This window comes from Hyaena hyaena, unplaced genomic scaffold (genome assembly GCF_003009895.1).
Source record: "Hyaena hyaena isolate Hyena2069 unplaced genomic scaffold, ASM300989v1 scaffold_41, whole genome shotgun sequence".
NCBI lineage: Eukaryota > Metazoa > Chordata > Mammalia > Carnivora > Hyaenidae > Hyaena > Hyaena hyaena.
In genome coordinates this window covers 826,813-848,698 of record NW_024080673.1, presented here as the reverse complement: position 1 = coordinate 848,698, position 21,886 = coordinate 826,813, and the positions used below count along the sequence as shown (strand labels likewise).

Below are 21,886 nucleotides of genomic sequence, written 5' to 3'. Positions count from 1 at the left end.
TATCACTCTCTGGGGGCGCCTGGGTGGCTCAGTCGGTTAAGCATCTGACTTCGGCTCAGGTCATGATCTCGCGGTTCATGAGTTCGAGCCCCGCGTCGGGCTCTGTGCTGACAGCTAGCTCAGAACCTGGATCCTGTTTCAGATTCCGTCTCCCTCTCTCTCTGCCTCTTCCCTGTTCGCACTCTGCCTCTCAAAAATAAATACATGTTGGGGCGCCTGGGTGGCTCAGTCGGTAAAGCGTCCGACTTTGTCTCAGGTCATGATCTCACGGTTCGTGGGTTCGAGCCCCGCATTGGGCGCTATGCTGACAGCTAGCTCAGAGCCTGGATCCTGTTTCAGATTCTGTGTCTCCCTCTCTCTCTGACCCTCCCCTGCTCACGCTCGCTCTCTTTCTCTCTCTCAAATAAATAAAACATTAAAAAAAAAAAAAAAGAATATTACTCTCTGCCTATAGGTGGCCTCTGTGTTTGGGGGAGTGTAGGTTTGGGTGTTAGGAGGAAGGAAATTCAAATCCTGGCTTCACTTCTTACTCACTGGCTGTTTAACTTTGGGTAATTCAATCTTTCAGGCTCCTCCTTGGCAAAGTGAGCAATAGAGAGTTCTTGTGAGAAAGAAATGAGATCGCGTATGTGAAGCACCGAACAGCACTTTGTCTGGTGAGAAGACACTTGGTAAATGTTGGTTTCTGTTCGTCTCCCCCAGTGAGCGGCTCCTATGTCCCAGGCAAAGTTCCCAGCAGAGTATGTGCCCTGGGAGTTGACATCCTGGCACAGTAGGTGGAAGTAAGGCTGGAGAAGGTAGCTGATGGAAGCAGGTGACAGATTCCTTGAGAGCGAATGTCATGAGAAAGGCCACCTCTCATGTGTTGAAGGAAGTTGAAGGAAGGGTAAACCAAAGCACTGACCAAGGATCGAGGGGAGATAAGTGTGGTAACAGTTTGTGGTACTTTTTGGCTTTGACATGTGATTCCAAGGAATCATATGAACAGAAATTTATTCTCTTGAGCTCACAACTAGAGAAAAGGTAAATTGGATGGTTCAAAAGGGACCAGGGCAGGTCCACAATCTCTTATTCAAAACCCTTAGGGTCCATGTGGTTTGGAAGTAAAAGGTTTGTGTGTCTTAAAGTAGTAAGTTGCATGTAACGTGCTTACACATCACCCCAGTGAGGCCCAGGAAAGCGCTCTGTAACCAAGGACCCGAACGTGTCTGCAGCAGAAATGTTGATACTAGTGGGATAATGCCCACGAGCCGCCTCGTATTGGTTCACGTCAGGATGAGCTCAGATCATCCAAATCAATTCTTGGAAACTTTTGGATTTTGAAGCTGCAGAAAGCACACTGAGGACCTGTACAGTCTGAGGACTCGGCCTTCCCTAAGCCGCTTAGACCACGTCCCTCATCTGGATGAGCTTCCCATCTGAGGCAGGTCAAAAAAAGTACAAAGAAATGAAGCTAGTTGGAGAGTACGGAGATGCAAAATCCTTATTTAGCTTTTAAACGTTGTGTCAGAAGGGGAAACCTGCTGCCTGTCAGGCAGCCTTGAGCAAGAGGCAGGGATTGTGAGGCCCCGCCACGCGCTTTCGTGGCCTCCTCTTCCAGGGCCACCTGGGTTTCAAGTCATGGTGGCACTGGGAACACTACGCCCCAGATAGCTGACAAGCTGGGCCTGGGACCTTTACCTGGAGCTGATGTCCCGTAGCCATAGCCCTGGTTAGCGATGACAAAGGGCTCATTCAGAGTGATCCAAAACTTCACCTTGTCTCCCAGCCTCCGGAAGAGCACATCTGCATACTCTTTAAACCGCTGCACAATGGTGTCATTCTCCCAGCCTCCAACATCCTGGAGTGCCTGGGGTAGGTCCCAGTGGTAAATGGTCACCTGTGCAGAAGCAAGGCAGCTCCATCAACCTACTTTCATGGGAAATCACGGATGCCGTGTGCACCAGCACAAATGCTACCAAAGCTGAGAATGAATGAGGAGACGAAACAGCTCACGGGTTCTTTGGTGGGAGGGGGAGGGCAGCTGTGTTGAGACTGTGTGAGACTCACACCTGGTTCGGAGAAGCCGGGGTTTGAGTGCTGGCTCGGCCACCTACCAGCTTTGTGACCTAGGCTCAGGCAGGAAGACCTACTTGTCATGGAATTGTTGTGAGGCCTACGTGGCCTCCCCCGTGGCCCCTCTTCAGTGTCGCTCTGGTTGCAGTCAGGAATCAGAGACGCTGCTGCTTCAGAACCCTCCTGGACAAACTGTACTAAGTGAGGCTCTGAGGCTCCAGGAGGAGAGTGGAAGCCTTTCCCTTATGAAGGGACACCCCCGTGAACTTTATGCGCTGGGTCTGGAGGCTCTTCCTGGGGGAGGTCGGAACACTTTGCTGGAGATGGGCCACCTGGCCATGTCCTTGTGACCTTTGTTGTCCCCTGGACTTCCCCTTGATGCCCTCACACACCCTGTCCTGGCTAAGCCAGATCCCCACTGTCCTCAGTCTGCACTGGGCCACCAACCACCTTTAGCCCAGACCCAGTGTCTCTGCACGGCGTGCCCTTCCCCTGCCCACCCATCCAGCCACGTGCTCCTCTCTTCAGGCTCCACACCTCCCTGAAGCTTTCCCTGCCCTAGCACCTTTTCTTTCTTCAGTGCCTCCATGCCTTCAAGGGTTACATGATCGGTTGAGCCTGAGTTACACGTTCTCTGATGTTGTTCTGAGTTGTGTGTGATCAAGTTCCTTGTCCGCTCAGGGCAGCCACCTGGCCGTTCTCTCTCTCAACATTCCTGGTAATAAGTGTTAGGTGGCTGGTTAGCTCCTGCAATGTTACTGATATGAAGGGAAAATGATACAGATAGCACTTTATTTGGAGGGGAGAAAAGTGGTCATGCAGAGATTATGTTCTGGCCGTGGTATATAATCCCAGCCAGCACAGCAGAGAACCGCAGAGCCTCACGGAAGAGCGCCCTCCAGCGCTTATCACACACAGCCCAGGTCAAGAAGAGATGCATTCTTAGGCTCCCAAGGAAAGTTTTAAAATTTTGGTGACAACAAAGTAAGTGCACAAGTGAGCTTCTGTATTATTACTCATAATAACTCCTCTCAGGGTGCCTGGGGCCTCAGTTGGTTGGGCGGTCCGACCTAGCTCAGGTCATGATCTCATGGTTTGTGAGTTCTAGCCCTGCATTGGGATTTTGCTGTCAGTGCAGAGCCTGCTTCAGATCCTCATTCCCCTTTTCTCTCTGCCCCTCCCTGCTTGCTCGACTCATTCTCTCCCTCAAAAATTATAAATAAAAACATTAAGAAAAAATAACTCCTGGCTGCAAAACACACGCCCTTTTGCCCAGCAATTCCGCTTCTAGGACCACAGCCTACAGATAAACTTACACCCACAATTATGTATGCCTGTGGTTACTCATTGCACCATTGGTTAAGATGGCAAAAGACTGGAAACATCACAGGGAAGAGTGTTAATTAACAGGAAAGTAATTCAAGAAGTAAGGTACAAACAATTTCACATAACTTTAAGAAAAATAAACAGGGAAGCTACATATGGTTGTGAAAATATGTGTAAACAATACTGTTAAGGGCTCAGTCCATTAAGCATGCCACTCTTGATCCTAGATCATGTCTTGATCTCAAGGTCATGAGCTCACCCCGATGTTGGGATCCCCACTGGGTATGAAGCCTTCTTTAAAAAAAAAAAAGGAGGGGATTGATTCGGTGGCTGAGTCGATTGAGCATCTGACTCTTGACTTCAGTGCAGGTCATGATCTCACAGTTTGTGGGATTGAGCCCTGTGCTGGGCTCTGCCCTGACAGTGGGGAGACTGCTTGGGATTCTCTTTCTCCCTGTCTTTCACACCCCTGCTCTTTCTCTCTCATAATAAACAAACAAATATTTAAAAACAAAACAAAACAAAAATACTGTTAAATAAAAGCAAGCATCAAACTGCACATATGTGACCATCAGGGAAAAAGAGGGACAAGGACCACACATGCACATATGTATACATCTCCTGGCTGGCCGGCCTCTGCAGAAGACAGACATGAGAACCTCGCAAACTTGGCTGCTTATAGGGAGGGGAACTGGCTGGCTCGGGGTCAGAGACTGAAGCAAAGTCCTCACTGTGGACTCTTAATGCTTTTTAAATTCTGCATCATGTGAATTTATGTTCAAAAACTGAACCTGAAAACAGCATTTTGTTTACACAACCAAGAGCTCCCTGGCCCAGGTGGCTGTCCCATGTGGACTTGACCGACCCCCCAGCGGGGGCCCAACTTCACCTGGGGCTTGATGTTGGCAGCCAGCAGCGCGTCAATGAGCCGCACGTAGTAGTTGAGGCCTGCTTCATTGATATACTTTGTGGTTCCATCCGGGAGGATGCGAGACCAGGAGATGGAGAAGCGATAGTGGGAGACAGCCAGGTTCTGCAGGGCGACCACGTCCTCAGCAATCTTGTGATAACTGTCACAGGCCACATCTCCAGTGTCATCATTTCCAACCTTCAGTGGTGTGTGAGAAAATGTGTCCCAGATACTCAGTCCTTTGCCATCTGCTCTCCATGCACCTTCGATCTCAAGATGACAAGACATGGTCAAATTACATCATGCAGTCAAGCCCTCACAAGTTCCTTCCTGTCAGTGGGTGAGCTGCAAGTCAGGACCCAAGTCAGCGTCACCTCCCCTGGCCACCCTCTGATCTGTGAACTCCTAAGGCTTTCTGCACACACTCTGTGTCCACCCTGGCAGTGTCATGCTGCATCTCGCAGTTACGGGAGTGCTGACGGGCTTCCCACAAGACTCAGCGATTGTGACTTTGATCTTGGCATCCCAACACTTAACGTAGCCATGTCTGGTATATGGTAGCTGCTCACTGAAAGTCTGACTGAACAATACCACGTGCCTCTAGCCCCAATCACAGTCAAACAGTGATGCCAGCTGTGGCGGCAGAATTTGTCATCAGGACCTGGGCCCTGTGCCTCCTTTCTCTCCTCCCACCTACCTTATAGGAAAAGTGACCATGAGCCACTAGGCAAATGCCTACTTACAGGCTTGGGTAGTATGATAGTTCCAAGTTCTGTAATTTACTTTTTTTTAAATGTTTATTTATTTATGAGAGAGAGAGCACAAGGGGCAAAGAGAGAGAGAGGGAGACGGAGAATCCAAGCAGGCTCCAGGCTCCAAGCTGTCAGCACAGAGCTCAACACAGGGCTCCAACTCATGAACCATGAGATCATGACCTGAGCTGAAGTTGGATGCTTAAACATCTGAGCCACCCAGGTGTCCCTGTAATTTACTTTAAAGCACTACTGCACATACCCCATGTGACTCGATGGAGGTAAGGTAGTGCTGGCATCCTGACCAACAACATATGCCCCAGCGTGGCCTGCACAGCCCCATGCAAGTGGGCTCAGCACGAGCAGGAAGGCACCAGTGCAAGAGATCAGTTAATGCAGGGGGATCGAGGAACTAAGTAAACATGTTGAGGCTATTAGGAGCTAGATTTTTCACCACTGGAGAAAAGAGACACAAATATGGGCAACGAGAAGGCTAGCATCGACCCTGTGAATTGGATTTGGAGGTATCAGTATGAACTCATGGTTTTAAAATCTACATAGAGATGAGGGTAGGGAGGCTGGGTGGCTCAGTGAGTTAAGTGCCCAACTTCAGCTCAGGTCATGATCTTGTGGTTCATGAGTCTGAGTTCCACATCGGGCTCTGTACTGACAGCTCGGAGCCTGGACCCTGCTTTGGATTCTTTATCTCCCTCTCTCTTTACCTCTCCCCTGCTCACACATACACTCTCACTCTCTCTCTCTCTCAAAAATCAATAAACATTAAAAAAATTTTAACCTACATAGAGATGGGGTAGATATAGAAATAAACAAGTGCACGTGTGTTTGTGCGTATACACATGTGTATTTCCTAGTTCTGTCTAGTGAGGGTGAAGAATGATGACTCCCCAGTAGCAGTGAGCACATCCAGCACCTAGATCTTGGTTTCTAAATTTTGCCCCCATCAAGAGAAACCAGGGCTCATTAGAGAAAGGGATGATTACAGGGCTGGGGCAGAAAAGGTACAAGATGAGCCTGAAACACCTTGTACCAGAGAGAACTAAGGAAGTGCTCAGGCCATGTGGAAAGGACACAGGATCTGGCTAAAAGGCACTCCCCGTGGCAACGTGTGGAAAATGTGAACATCTAAATACATAATAATAGTAGAATTCATTGAATAAAATAAGACTCCCTGAGGCTATACTGCTAATGCATACTTATATAGTATGAATAAATAGGAGAAAAGTCCAAGCTTGACCTTTCTGTTGAATGCCACCTGATAAATATAAGAGGAATCATGAAATTAGAAAATCACCATTTGTCAGCTATCACAGCTAATAACGGATTCAGGTACAAATTAGCAACAGTTGCTAAAACCAGCGGGTGAAATTTGACAAGGAACAGGCTATTTCTAGTCTCCAAGTAGCTCCCCACAAAGTAATTATTATTTATAACTAAAAAATACTTAAATTTATGTTAGAGAAACCTGGTAAATACTTTCTTATTCAAGTGACAAAATCAGTTTCGTGTATATACTATTTATGTATGTGTGTGTGTGTACGCGCGCGCACACACACACACACACACACGCAGAAAATACGGCAAATAGTAAACTTTTAACAGTTGAGGAATATGGGAAAAGGATATACAGGAGTCCTCTATTATTTCTGCAACTTTTCTGTGTTCAAAAAGGATTTCCCAATAAAAGGTTTTAAAAATAATGCACAATCAGGTAGTATCTAATCAGGAAGTCCACAGTATAAGCCCTCTCATCAATTCCTGATTCATACTTGACCCTTTGCAAATTAGACTACATAATGTTCCAAATGGTGACAATTGTGCCTGCTGACGGTCTATTCAAGATGTGGGTTGGCTAAAAGCTTTTCAAGGACACTCCTTTTCTCTTGCATGGGCGGGGTTTAAGAATCCTACACGGTCTGTCACTTGTGCCCTAGAATAAATTCCTAACCCTTCCTGTGTCCAGCTATAAGCCTGTGCATAGTAGTTCTCACCCAGGGAGTATTTTGTCCCTGAAGAGACATTTAGCAAATGTCTACAGGCATTTTTAGGTGTTACAACTTGGGGAAGAATCTGCTGACCTCTAGTGGGTAGAGGTCAGGGATGCTGCTTAACATCCTATGGTGCACAGGACAGCCCCCCAACAAGGACTTATGCATGCAAATGTCAGTCAGGCCAAACTGATGAAACCTGGCTACCAACGACTCTGCCTTCAGGAAGAGTCACAGAACACGGTCTCTGAAACCCTGGCATGTCCTCAAGTGTTTCCTCCGTGTAAAGTATTGGCCAGAGCACCGAAGACCAAGAACTGGGGTTTCCTCCAGTCCACAGAATAGGATACATGAAGAGGTTTTGTGTTTGCACATGTAGTTAATAAATATCTGGACATGGCAGAATTTAGTCTGGGACTTCACTGTCACCTGGCACAGTGCAGTCATCCAGGAGGAGCCAACCCTCACCCTCTCGAAAACACCTTTAGGAGCTATGGCTGCCTAGAAGAAACCCAAGGGCTGGGCACACCCAAAGTCAGGTCAGCTCACAGCAACCCTGCCCAGGGTCCACAGGGAACACACAGAGCCTCCACTCCTGCTTTGAAGAAAATGAATGGAGGCAGAAGATGTAAAGCAGGGACCCCCACTGGCTGCCTGGGCACGTGACTCTTTGCTTTTTATCTTTTTCTACAAAGAAGGAAAACCCTCCTATTTTCTGGATTATCGAGCTTATTTGGGCATGAATAAGGTTATAGTATGATGTTGTCAGGACATCAAAACAAGCCCAGGCCTGCATGACAGCCATTTTGAGCAAACTGCCTGCTCAGAAGAGACAAGGTAAGAAACAAACACATTCCAGCAGGTAATCTTCCGGTTTCTGGGTCTCTGCCTAAGCGTTTGTGCCCAGGTCCACCTGCTCCATTTTGCCCGCCAACGTCCATCTCAGCATAGCCCGAGCAGCCGTGGGTCTGCCTGAATTTGGGGATGTGAAGAAGCTGGGCTGTCCAGGGAGAGGACCTCCCAGATTCTTTGCACGGCACCCATACTTTCCCCCTCCAGGTCTGTGACAATCCCCTGCTCTTGTCTGCCCTTCTAGCACCGAGCCCACAGCCTGGCACATAGTAGGTCTGCAATAGAGGTCACTGAACTGCCCCGGATTTCTCACCTGATATGCAGCGGAAGCCGCGCTCCAGATGAAGCCATTGGGAAACTGGCCATAGACAAACTCGTCTTCCCTAGAGAGCGGCATGCCGTTGTTGGTGATGACCTCTGTGTAGTACCTGGCAGAGGCTCTTGCTGTGCGAGGCCTGTTCGTGTTATTGAAATCAACATGGTACAGTCCAAACTTGACTGTGTAGCCATTCAGCCACTCAAAGTTGTCCATCAGAGACCATGCAGAATACCCTCGAAGGTCTACACCATCGAGTCGGTAGGCTGGAAACATTCCAAAGTAAGCAGAGAAGAGCTTTACACCAGGAGGGTGAGGTCCCCAAGGGCCCTAGACTAGTACTGGCACGTCACTTATGACAGCAATTGAAACCATTAACTTGTACACATGAGCAGTGTATGCCCAGATGGACAGAGCACCTTGTCTTTTTTGCCAGCACTGATGCCCTCATACCAAGTATTAATGACTGATCTTTGTAAATCAGATTCTTCTGTTGGGGTAAAGGGACAGGCTTGAAATCAGGAGTCTCAGCCCACTTTAGAAGTTACATCTAGAAATGTGTTTTAGAGAAGAGTTTCTTGCTCTGGGGTGCATGGAACTCACCAGAATATAATATAAGCACCATGTTAACAGAAAGTTATCTCTTTGTTCGTTGCACTGAAAATAGAACTTGTTACATAGTAGTTGCTTAATAATGCATGGATGGACTCATGAAAATACTCGTATGGGGACTTTGTGTGTGTACATCTGGGGAGATGACCATGGCTTTTTTCAGATTTCCAAAGGGATATGTAACCCCAGACAGGAAAAAACTTATGGAGTTAGGGCCTAAGAGAGACTTGTTGATGGTTTGTAATCCACTTTGCCAAACCATCTCAGGCACATGACATATGGATGGTGGAAGATTCTGTAAAGGGGACATGAATTCTCACATACCTTTCAAAGCTTCATTGATGTAGGTTTTGTAGTAAAATATCCTATCGGTATCTTCCACTTTCGGATTTGTCAGCCCCACTCCATTTTCAGTGATGTAAATGGGGATGTCACCGTACTCTTCCTTGATCCAGTTGAGCAGTCTTCGTGTCCCCCAGGGTGCAGCTCTGTTTATTGCTGTGTCAGGCCACGAAGGGTCCTCCTCCTCGGTTGTCTCCTGGTCGTCTTCATAGGAGGGTGGGTTTAACCTGGGTGTTTTGTGCTGCACAATTCTGGAGGAGTAGGTGTTGAGGCAGAACACGTCAGCTGTAGCCCGGATGTATCTCTTCTCTTCCTCAGTGAAGCTTGGCAGGCGGGAGGTGGCTAAGTGTTGAAGCTCACTCCTGTTCCCCACTTTCCACTTCATGGCATCGGGATAGTCTCCGTTTCGGAAAATGGGGTGGGCAAACCAGCCCAGTGAGAACTGCAGCATTCGGTCAGCTGCCTCCACATCCCTTGGGATCTCAGGGGACTTGGGTTCTGCCCAGTGTGCACTGAGACTCAAAGAGACGACCCCCTTCTGTTCCTGTCTGTATTTCTCATCATAAGTGTGATACACTCTGGCATGAGCTTTGATGAGTGCGTGGCCAATTCTGTAAGGTGCCCAGCCTGGGTCCTTCACCTTTGGAGGAAAATCTCCTGAGCCATAACCCAACCATGCCTGGTATGTGGGTTCATTAAAGGTCATCCAGAACTTGACTCTGTCCCCAAAGGTCTGGAAACAGAAGTCCGCATAGCTGTTAAACAACTCAGTCAAGGAAGGATTTTCCCAGCCTCCAATATCCTGGAGGGCCTGGGGCAGGTCCCAGTGGAACAGCGTCACCATGGGAGAGATGTTGCTTGCCACCAAGCCATTGATCAGCCTGTTGTAATAATCAACACCGTATCTGTTGATGGAACTGTTTCTCCCTGTTGGGAAAATCCGAGACCAGGAGATAGAGAAGCGATAGGCCTTCACCTTCAAAGCTCGAAGCATATTGAGATCAGCATCCAGCTGGTTATAGCTGTCACAGGCAACGTCTCCAGTGGCATTGCCTTTCACATTGCTCCCTGGCGTGTGGGTGAAGTTATCCCAGATGCTGGGGCCTTTGCCATCAGCATTCCAAGCTCCTTCAATCTGATAGGCTGATGAGGATACGCCCCACAGAAAGTCATCTCTGAAAGTACCATGGTAGAACAAATCTCTTTCAAACTTGGGTTGGTTGGAGAACTTTTCCCAAACTACTTTAGCCTTGGAGGGCACATCAGATGGAAAAGTGAAGGCTCTGATTTTACGCGGAAAGTTGGCTATACTGGGTGGTGGCAGTCTCTTTACTGCCTTGGGGAGGAAACCATTCTTTTCAATGATGCTGGTGAAAAAGTAGGCAGATTTCCTGGGAGTCCTTGGCTTGCTGCTGTCATTGAAGTTGACATGATACAGTCCAAACTTCTGGCTGTAACCAGAGGGGCCTTCAAAGCCATCCATGAGGGCACGAGCAATGTAAGATCGAACATCCACCAAGTCCTCCTTGATGGCTATGGAGAAAAACAAAACTTGGGATTATGTTAAAGTCTTTGTGGGGCACCTGGGTGACTCAGTTGGTTAAGTGTCTGACTCTTGATTTTGGCTCAGGTCATGATCTCACAGTTGATCATAAGATGGAGCCTCCTGCCCCCTACCCTCGGGCTCTGTGCTGAGGATGGAGCCTGCTTTGGATTCTTTCCCTCCTTCTGCCCCTCCCCTGCTTGCACTCATGCTTTCTCTCCCTCTCTCAAAAAACAAAAAGTAAAAATAAATAAAATTTAAAAAAAAAAATAAAGGCTCTGTTACTGATGTTGCTATTTAAAGGTTTCCCTTTTGATGCACACATTTTGGAGGGGATTTAAGTTACCCCAAAAATGTTAACCCTTTTCCCTTAGAATGAATAAAAGAAAATCCACAAGATGCCCACAAATCATCAGGCCACATACATGGTCATAAATCTCCATCCAGAAGAGTGTCCCTGCCACAAAATGAATACGAGAATGTGTCCCATCTGCTACTATCAAGACTCCTTGGTTGTTGTTTTTTAATAGAATGCATAAATCACTTAATTTTTAAGATATACTTTTGTTTTTCCTCATATCTAGCAATATTGACATAAAATGATCACACATCCCATCTTAAAGAGAAATAATGCCTACAGTAAGGTATTCCCTGGTACAGTGAGTTGAATGGTGGTCTCTAAAAAGATATGTCCAAATCTTAACCAGTTAATGTAATCTTATTTGGAAAAAGGGTCTTTGTAGATGTAATTAAGTTAAGGATATTAAGATGAGATCATCCTGCATTAACTGGGAGTCCACGCATCCTTAAAAGAGAAATAGAGAAGGTCCCCGTGAAGATGGAGGCAGAGATTAGGGCAATGCAACCACCAGTCAAGAAATGCCTGGAGCCACCAGATGCTGGAAGAGACAAGGAGAGAGTCTCCTCTGGAGACTTTGGAGGCAGAGTGGCCCCTACTGGCATCTCCATTTTGGACTTCTGGCCTGCAGAACTGTCAGAGAATTAAAACAGCATCTAGTGACTCAACCAAAAACCACTGTCAAAGTAAAGCAATGACTTTGAGCTCCAACTGGCAACCAGCAAAGATTTAAGCCCTATTTTTATCAGATTACACAGCTTCTTAACACTGACCGTGGAAGAGGCAGGCAATTCATTTAATTTACATAATTAATTTATTCATTCAACAAATAATTTAGTAAACACCTACTATGTCCCAGGCTGTAAAAGTCTCTAGAGACAAAGATAAATAGAAGCTGCATAGGTTAGTAGGTATTGCTGAGCCAGCGATAGAAAGGTCTATAGTTTCCATCACTGGCTGTTTGGGCACACCATGTAATCTCTCAGAGCATCAGTTTTCACAATGGTCCCATGAGGAAAATCTCTGCTCCTATTTTCTGACAAGGCTGTTGCAAAGATTACTTGAGATGACATCCTAATGGGACTCTAAGATTGTGAAGATTACAGGATTGTAACCCTGATGCTGAACACAAGCAAAGTCTAAGAGAAGGTGTCTGGCCTCATAAACACTGGTTTTGTGTCTCCACTCTACTGCAGTGGTCATGGTAGGTATTGCTAACCAACTCTTTGTCTTTGAATCTACACACGGCCTTGAAATCTTCTCAGAAGAGCCCTCTAGGCAGCTGACTAGCTATGCATCACTTGATTAGTGCTCATATATGAGATGAAAACTATTTGCCATTCCTTTTTACTTGGAATAAAAAGACATGGGAAAAAGACAGTCCCTTCAACAAACAGTGTTGAGAAAATTGAACGACTACATGCAGAAGAATGAAAGTGGACCAATTTTCTACACCATAAACAAACCAAAAAAAAACCCCTCAAAATGGATTAAAGACCTAAATGAGAGACCTGAAACCATAAAAATCCAAGAAAGCACAGGCAGTAACTTCTCTGACATCAGCCATATCAACATCTTTCTAGATAGGTGTCCTGAGCCAAGGGAAACAAAAGCAAAAATAAACTATCAGGACTACATAATGCTTCTTCACAATAAAGGAAACAATCAACAAAACTAAAAGATAACCCCTGGAATGGGAGAATATATTTGAAAATAACATATCCTATAAAGGATTAATATCCAAAATATATAAAGAACTGATACAACTCAACACCTAAAAAACAAACCAACTAAAAAATGGACCAAAGACACAAGCAGACATTTCTCCAAAGACGACATCCAGATGGACAACGGATACATGAAAAGGTGTTCAACACCACTAATCATCAGGGAAATGTAAATCAAAACTACAATGAGATATCACCTCATGCCTGTCAGAATAGCTAAAATCAAAACCACAAGAAACAGTAAGTGTTGGTGAGGATGTGGAGAAAAAGAAGCCCTCATGCACTGTTGGTTGGAATGCAACTTAGTGCAGTCACTGTGGAAAACAGGACGGATATTCCTAAAAAAAAAATTGAAAATAGAATTACCATGTGATCCAGTAATTCCACTACTGGGTATTTACAAAGAATATAAAAATACTAATTTGAAAAGATACATGAACTCTGTTTATTGCAGCATTAGTTACAATAGCCAAATTATGCAAGCAGCACAAGTGTCCGTCAATAGATGAATAGATAAAGAAGGTGTGGTATTTATATAGAATATGAATAGAATAGAAATAGAATATTACTCAGCCATAAAAAAGAATGAAATCTTGTCATTTGCAACAACATGGATGGATCTAGATGATATAATGGTAAGTGAAGTAAGTCAGAGAAAGACATGATATGATTCCATTCATATGTGGAAGAAACAAAACAAATGAACAAAGAATAAAAGAGATAAACCAAGAAGCTGACTCTTAACCATAGAGAACAAACTGACAGTTACTGGAGAGGAGGGGTAGGCGGATGGGTTAAATAGGTGAAGGAGATTATAAGTACATTTATCATAATGTGCACTAAGCAATGTATAGAATTATAAGATTACTATAGACACCTATGTACACCTGAAGCCAATATAACAATGTATGCTAACTTTACTGGAATTAAAATTTTTAAAAAATTTAAGGGTGCTTGGGCAACTCAGTGGCTTATGATCTCATGGCTCATGTCAGGTCATGATCTCACAGCTTGTGAATTTGAGCCCCACATCGGGCTCTGTGCTGACAGCCTGGAACCCAGCATCTGCTTTGGATTCTATGTCTCCCTCTCTCTGCCTCTCCCTTGCTCTTACTCTCTCTCTCTCTCTCTCTCTCAAAAATAAACCTTAAAAATATCTTTTAAAAAATTTAAAAAGACATTTGAAACTGTGTCAGGTAAGACTGGTGCTGTTGATATGAACTAACTGGATCAAAGTGAATGATGTGGAATATAGATATTATAGCTGACTAAAGGAGATGGAGATGATGTGGCAAGAACAACAGGGGAAGATTTAATGGGTTGGAGTCCCATCCTATAATGCCATTGTCATCCTTTATTACAATTTTCTGTTTATGTCCCTCTGTAGACTGTCTATGGGAAAAGATGATATTGTTCAATATTTTACCCTTACTGTCTTGTGCAATGTGTGGCACATAATAGGCACTGACTAAATATTTGTTAAATGAATGTGTTAAAAGATGATGAGTCTTTGATCAATGGATAGGACTCAGATGGGCAGAATGTAGGAGGCAGCATTATAGGAAATAAGAACATAGAAACAAACACTTGAGGCTTCTGGGGGTAACATCTAGGAGGCTGCTGTGAAGGGCTCATGCTATTACTACTAATACTACTTTTAGGCTTTGTTTTCTTAGGAGACTCTGTCTCATTAAACAGAAATCTGAAGACTTGGAGAAGTACCACCCACCTTCCAATCACCAGCATATCCACTGTTCTTACCTTTGAGCACCTCATTGATATATTTATTGAAGTAGTCTACTCTCAAGGAATCCTCGAAGAGATCTTCAGTCTCCCCTATGGGCATGCCATTCCCAGCCAGGTAGATCGGAACTTTTCCTCTTGTGTATTCCAAAGATACAAACTGCAACAGCCTCCTTATACCCCAGGGCACCACATAAATCCAAGAGGATGAGGTCCGGGGCCATGCAGGGTCCACATGTTGGGAGAAGCCTCCAATGGTATCATAGCTGGGGATGCAGGTGTCTTGCTGGGCCTCGCTGATAAGGCGGGAAGTGTAATGAGACAGACCCAGAAAATCAGCAGAGCCTTTTAGGAGTTGCTTTTCTGCCTCGGTGAACTCAGGAAGCTGGGCCACAGGACTGGAGCACCGCTGGTTCATCTGTTGGATCTGGGCCTTCAGGGTAGCAGGGTAGTCTCCATCCACAAAGATGGGGTGTGCAAACCAGCCCAGCATGAAGTGCAAGAAGCGTTCAGAGGCACTGAGGTCCTCAGGCCTCTCTGGGGACAGAGGTTCTGCCCAGTCTGAGTTCAACACAATGCCCACACTTCCCTGCTGCTGTGGACGATAGTGGCTATTATAGTGGTGCCAAACTCTGGCATGAGCCTTGAGGACCAAGTGAGCCACCTTGTGAGGAAAAAGAGAAGGAAATATAGTGCTTAATAACAACCAGTAGCAAAGCCAATAACAACCACAAGCCAGTAACAAGTCTACAACATCAACAAGCTAATACCAATGTCAATAATGTTACCAATGTTAATAAAATAGCAACACTGAAAATGTCCACATCAGTAACAACAGCAATGTCAATAACATCATAAAATCATCAGCAAGTTATACCAAGATCAACAAGTCAACAATATCAACAAGCAGTTAGGACTGATGTTAACAATGTCAGTAGATCAACCACATGAACAATGGTGACATCAACATCATCCACACCAGTGCCAGCAATATCAACAATGCAGACAAAGTCAGTACGTCAATAACAATGTAAACAAGTCAACATCACCATCAACAGGTCAATAGCAATAGCATCAATAACCATATTTCACAGTAAAAACTATTAATGAATTCTCTCAGAAACTCCTCCCAACAATCTTGTGTGACAGAATAATTATTATTACCACTATACAGATGAAGGAAACAAGATCCAGAGAGGTATAGAATGTAAGAAGTCTGATGCTAGGCCTGTACGGTCACCCATGATGCTATTCTGACTTTGTTCTTAAAAAGTGCTTATTGACTAATTCATCAGTTTGGGGGGATCATTTTAGTTGACATACAAGGGATAGGACAATTCTTTCTAACCTCCCTGCTCTCTCCACTTAATGCAATCTAGGAAGAAAACCCATGACCAGGAATCTCTTTGTGAACTTAACTCAAGGTCTTACAAAAGTCAACAGCTCTCCTTGGCAGAGTGCCATGGGAAAACGGGTAAAATCAGGGTGTCTGGAATATAACAAACCTAGACTGAAATCTTGACTTTGTCACTCACTTGCTTAGCAGACTCAAACAATCTTCTCATTCAGTGTCCTTGTCTGTAAGAAGCAGGAATTATGGACTCATTTAGGAAGACTAAGTAAGATCATGTGTACAGAGCACCAAGCAGAAACTTGGAGTGTAGGAGGGAGCTTGCTATTGCTTATCATCCTTTCCTTTTTCATTTTTATCATCTGAAGATAATGATGCTTACTCTTGAAGACTTTCACATGAGAATATGCCCTAGGAAGTGAAACTTCTCATTGCTTCTCACATTCTAAATGTTAATCCTTAACTGGGTCAATAACTCCAATGGCAAACTGTACTTCTTTCCAAAAGGCGGGAAATGTGTGCCTTCTAACCGAGTGAGCATCAGGCAGGGGGGCTCGGTGGAATATTAGACAACTAGCAGAACCAGTCACCATGGCCATGTAGGAGCATGGAAAAGTGTTAATGACAGGTCAGGTAAGAAGTGGGCACTAGGTAGGCTCGGCGATCGTAATGAGTGTACCGTGCTGGTGGGGGATGCTGATAACACAGGAAGCTGTGCACATGTGGGAGCAGAGGGTATATGGAAAATCCATGTGACTTCTGTTCAATTTTGCTGTGAACTTAAAACTACTGTAAAAAATAAAGTCTACTTGAGGGGCCTGGCTGGCTCAGTCAGTTAAATGTCTGACTCTTAATTTTGGCTCCGGTCATGATCATACGGTTCCTGAGTTCGAGCCCCGCATCAGCGCTGTCAGTGTGGAGTCTGCTTGGGATTTTCTTTGCATCTCCCCCACCTCCTTCCCTCCCTCTCCCTCAAAATAAACAAACATTAGAAAAAATGAAGTCTACTTTAAAAAATGCCCTGAATGGGGCGCTTGGGTGGCTTAGTCGGTTAAGCGTCTGACTTTCGCTTAGGTCATGATCTCGCGGTTCGTGGGTTCGAGCCCCGCGTCGGGCTCTGTGCTGACTGCCAGCTCAGAGACTGGAGCCAATTTCAGAGTCTGTATCTCCCCCTCTCTCTCTGACCCTCCCCTGCTCACGCTGTCTCTCTCTCTCTCCTAGAAATAAATAAAAAAATTTAAAAAAAAATGCCCTGAATGGAGTGCGCTCTGTGAGCACACTGAATGCAAGGAAGCCAGGACTGGGCAGAATGACGAGTGACACATTTTCTTTGCAATCTTCCTCTGACGGTATTATGCTGTTTTAACTAATAATCACAAAGCAAGAATTGAAGGAGAAAGGTGAACTGTACTTTCCAGGAGCCACAGTTGGAGGGATAAGAAGCCTAAGGAGAAGAGGCTGGGATGAGTTTTACAATAAGGAGATAAAGAGAACGGTTCAAACCTTCTAAGCTGACAAGTGTTCTCTCTCAGTGTTTATGTTCTTGTTGAACAAGAGCAGAGTGGAAGCTTTGATTTCAGTGTTGTAATTTTTGGCATTTCATCAAGTCATTGATTCTAGCTCATTTTGATTGTGGACATTTTGGATTGTTCTCTAATTTTCTTATCTGTATTTCTATCATCTCCAAAAAGTATTAAATCTTGAGGATATGGGCCATGCATCCTCCTTAACACCTAGCATGGGGCAAAGCATAGACTCCTATTTCAGAACAGAACCCAAGTGTCGCAGGAGAAGGTCAGGCTAACATGTCCATCCTGAATATGGATGCCAGGGAAAGCTGGTGGGTTTTCTGGAGATTTTAGTGAAAAAAGAAATGATGCAAAGGGCCCATATTTAAAATTTTGTCTCCAGTATATACATCCCCTTGTGGAAATGATACCCTGCCTACCCATTGGAAAGCCAAACCCTGTACCCCTTTCCACCTCCCCACCTCTCAGCCAGTATGTAGAGGAGCTGGGACCTGGACCCAGACCAGTCAGTGCACTGACTGCCTAGACTTAGAGAATGGTTCAGGGATGGGCACACAACCCATGCAGCAACCACAAGGCACAGGGACACATTTGCTGGGAATGCCAGAGGAAAGGCAAGCTTTCTTTCCTGCTGGTCTTGAAATAGGAGAGCGCAGCTGCTACAATCTGGCCACCAGGCAGCCCAAGTAGAAAACCAACAAGGGGTGTGAGAACAGAAATTGAATACTCGTAGCATCGTTTGGGATCTATCTGATCAAGCTCCACTCTGACCAGCTAAAACCCAGACTTTTCAGGAACGCCTGGGTGGCTCAGTTAAGCCTCTGACTCTTGATTTCAGGTCAGGTCATGATCTCACTGTTCATGGGAATGAGCCCCGCCCGCCTCTGGCTCTGTGCTGACAGGTTGGAGCCTGCTTGGGATTCTCTCTCTCTCTCTCTCTCTCTCTCTCTCTGCCATTCCCCAACTCATTCTCTCTCTCTCTCAAAATAAATAAACTTTTTTTTTTTTTTTTTTTTGTAAAAAAGCATATTAAAACCCAGACTTCTCAGTTTCCTGAGAAGAGTCCTGATGGACTCCCTCTCTGCCTAAGTCGGTCTGGGTTGGTTTTCCTGTCCCATGCAACTAAGAGTCCTAAGAGTCCTGGCTGACAAAGAAAATTTGCTGTAAAGTCGAGTAGACTTGGGCTCAGATTCTGGCTTCAAACTGCTGACCCTGTAGCGATGCCATCAGGAAACAGTTTCTCCTCTCTGAGCTCCAATTCCCCTATCTACCAGCGCTGTTCCAAGGATGTAATAACTGATCAAAGTGCCAGCACAGTATCTGGACAAAATAAGGTGGTTAAGAATTTACGGTGCCTTCCCTCCCTGTGGCTTCCTTTAGAGCACAGATAGGAAAGCCCTACTGACTGGAAGGGAAAATTACTTTCTCCCAGCCAAATTCTCCTCCAGTGAGACGGCGCTGCAAGGATGAGCAGTACCTTGAAAGACGCCACTCCCGGGTCGGAGACGCCCGGCGCGTGTCGGCCCGTGCCGCAGCCCGCGTAGCTCATCACCCACGGCTCGTGGAAGGTCACCCACAGCTTCACGCGGTCCCCGAAGGTGGCGAAGCAGAAAGCCGCGTAGTCCAGGAAGGCGTCCACCACACTGTCTTCCTGCCACCCGCCGCGCTCCTGCAGGGCCTGGGGCAGGTCCCAGTGGAAGAGCGTGGCCATGGGCCTGATGCCCGCGTCCAGCAGGCTGTCGATGAGCCTGCTGTAGTAGGCGACGCCCTGGCGGCTGGGCCTCGGCCCGAGCCCGGTGGGGAAGATGCGGGACCAGGAGATGGAGAACTTGTAGACCTGAGCTCGGAGGCCGCGAAGCAGGGCCACGTCGGTGTCCACCTTGCGGTAGCTGTCACTGGCCACCTCCGGCGTGGCTGTGCCGTGGGCTGCGCGCCGGCGACGCAGGTGGTCCCAGACGCTCGGCCCCCTTCCGTCCTCAGCCCAGCCGCCTTCCACGTTAAAGGCTCCCGTGGAGACGCCCCAGAGGAAGCCTTCGGGGAAATCACCCCGCAGGAAAGCGTCCCTTTCGGCCTTGGACTGGCTGGCAAACGTGGCCCAGACTCTCCGGTAGGCTGAGCCCGGCGGCGGCGCGGGGCCTGCGGCGCTCCGCGGGGCCGGCTGCGCGGCCATCTGCAGGGGCGCGCGGTCCGTCGGAGAGCAGGGCCCGCTGCGGGATCCGAAAGACAGGCGGAAAGGCCTCGGTGAGTAATGACTGGGAGTTACCTGCGCCCCCAGACTGACGGATGGCGGCAGTGTGTGTCATCAGTAAACGTTCTAGAAACACGGACTCAAAAGCCACACAAGTGCTTGGTAGATGGGAAAATTACTATGATTGCCCCTTCTTAAGGGAATTTATCATTGCTTCTGCAGGACTCAAAACACTGTGCCAAGCCTGTTTCCTCTATTAACTTGTCCCCAAATCCTGTCTTTAGTTCTGATGCCATGCTTTTTTCCTATTACTTACTGCTTGTAAAACTAATAATAATGATGGTTCTAATTCATTATGTGGCTATTCTGTGCTGGCCACTGTGATAAGAATGTGGGTCTCTCCATTAATTTTCACAAATTTATGAGATAAGTACTTCAATTATTTAACCTTATCCTATAGAGAAGGAAATTGAGACTCAAAGAAATGAGTATATTCTGGGCATCAGGAGACCAGCACCTGTTTACCAACTGGTAAGGAAGAAAGTATTTCAATAAGTGAATTACTGGTATAGCTCTGCTGATGTGCACCAGCTAAATATTAGCCCCGGCTGTGACCTTGCTTCTTCAAGCTGCCTAAATTATGGACATAATGGCAAGAGCTCAGGCATCCATCTTGGATGCTAAGATAGAAGCCTTGTTAAGGAGGATAAAACATTAAGATAGAAGCCTAGATTCCTGATAATTATACCTACTGAGATCATCCATCTCCAGCCTTTTTAATGTAAATGAACTCACATCTTATTATTTTTTTTAATGAGAACTCCTTGATCACATAGTTTACAAACTGTAGAATACAGTCTGTGCTTTTAAACACACATCACTGTATTTGTAGATGTGTAGACATGTATGTATTTTTTAATATTTCATATATATAAATTCAAATATATAGATTTGAAATAAACGTACTGTAAAAATACTATCTGTACATGAATGCACTCTATTTTCTATTCTAGTCCATTTCTCTCCTTCTGTATTTCCTTCCTTCCTTTCTTTTTTAAAGAAAACATTTTCTTCTAATGTTTCAAATCAAACCCTAAACTGATTTACCAATCTCCAAGGCCAGGATGGAGAGCATGTGGCAGTGACACCAGCAGAGGGCAATGTTGAGCAAGGGTTGGTGAAGGTGGGTGTGTTTGGTCTGGAGGGGAAAATGCAAGGGGATGGGGGAAGGAGGTGCATTACAAGAGCATCCCCTGTCCAATGGCCGTCATGTGGAGAGAGGATGTCATTTGTCGGTGTTTGGCTCAGAGCACAGAACTGGTAGAAGTGACAGGGACATTGCAGAAGGACCTCTGTCCAAAGGAGCAAAATCTGGGCCTTCCAAACCTAAGTACCTTCTGTTTTATGAAGCATCATCTAACTCACATTTGCTAAAATAGCAGTGGGGGTGGGGAGTGATCTATAGTTATGGATTATCCATAATATATACAGGTCTCTGGAGCACAACCAGGGACACAGGTGACACCCACTCAATGAACAGCCTCAGCTACTCTGACCCAACTCTCCTGATCCTGTTTGTCCTCCTGGCTTGGAAGAAATAAAGTCTTGAAGATAAAAAACAAACAGCAAATACAATTTGCTCTAAAGGCTTGCTTATTAATTTGCTTATGTGTGTATCTATCATCTCTTCACTCCACATGGAGCAAGAACTCACGACCTTGAGATCAAGAGTTGCATCTTCTTCTGACTGAGCTAGCCAGGCACCCTTTAATTTGCTCTAAAAGCTTTAATACTGAGAGTTCAGATTTACCTAACTTGGGAGGAGATTAAGCATGCTCAGTATGTGTGTACTGAGTATCTCTCAGGAGATTTAGCATAGCCTCAGTCTCTATGCCCAGACCTTACAGGTAGCCCTACTTCAGCTGTCCCTTCCCTACCAACAGCCGCCTGAGAGCATCCCAGATAATGCTCTTTCTCCCCTTTCTGGGGAGCAACGCTGCATCTTCTGCCACAATCTGGTATTAGAGTCATTTGTGGGCCACTCTGTTTCCCCTCTGAGGTCTAAGATTCTCAAAGAGAAAAGGATGTTACTCCTGTCGGAATCCCCCTCCACCTGCCCTGGCCCCCAGCGGGCTCTCCACCAACATCCCCTTGAGTGAGGATCTCTGGCTGTTAGCTTAATGTCAGCCAGTGTTGAACCTTTCTGTTAGGCCAAGTTTAGAGAGGGAACCTTGGAGCTGGTATCATATGGTGTCTTGTGGTTTCGTAATTACTGA

The 21,886-nt window shown here is 45.8% G+C and overlaps 1 protein-coding gene across 1 annotated transcript in view; it reads right to left on the bottom strand.

Moving 5' to 3' along the window:
- LCT (lactase) overlaps positions 1-21,886 on the bottom strand; it is a 49,593-nt gene that overhangs the window by 9,444 nt on the left and 18,263 nt on the right. Inside the window, exons 6-11 of the mRNA XM_039229946.1 lie at positions 18,900-19,629; positions 14,561-15,206; positions 9,154-10,704; positions 8,215-8,483; positions 4,271-4,561; positions 1,681-1,879 (exon numbers count right to left, since the gene is read on the bottom strand). Of these exons, the coding sequence (XP_039085877.1) occupies positions 1,681-1,879; positions 4,271-4,561; positions 8,215-8,483; positions 9,154-10,704; positions 14,561-15,206; positions 18,900-19,629 (3,686 nt within the window). The remainder of the gene's footprint in view (positions 1-1,680; positions 1,880-4,270; positions 4,562-8,214; positions 8,484-9,153; positions 10,705-14,560; positions 15,207-18,899; positions 19,630-21,886) is intronic.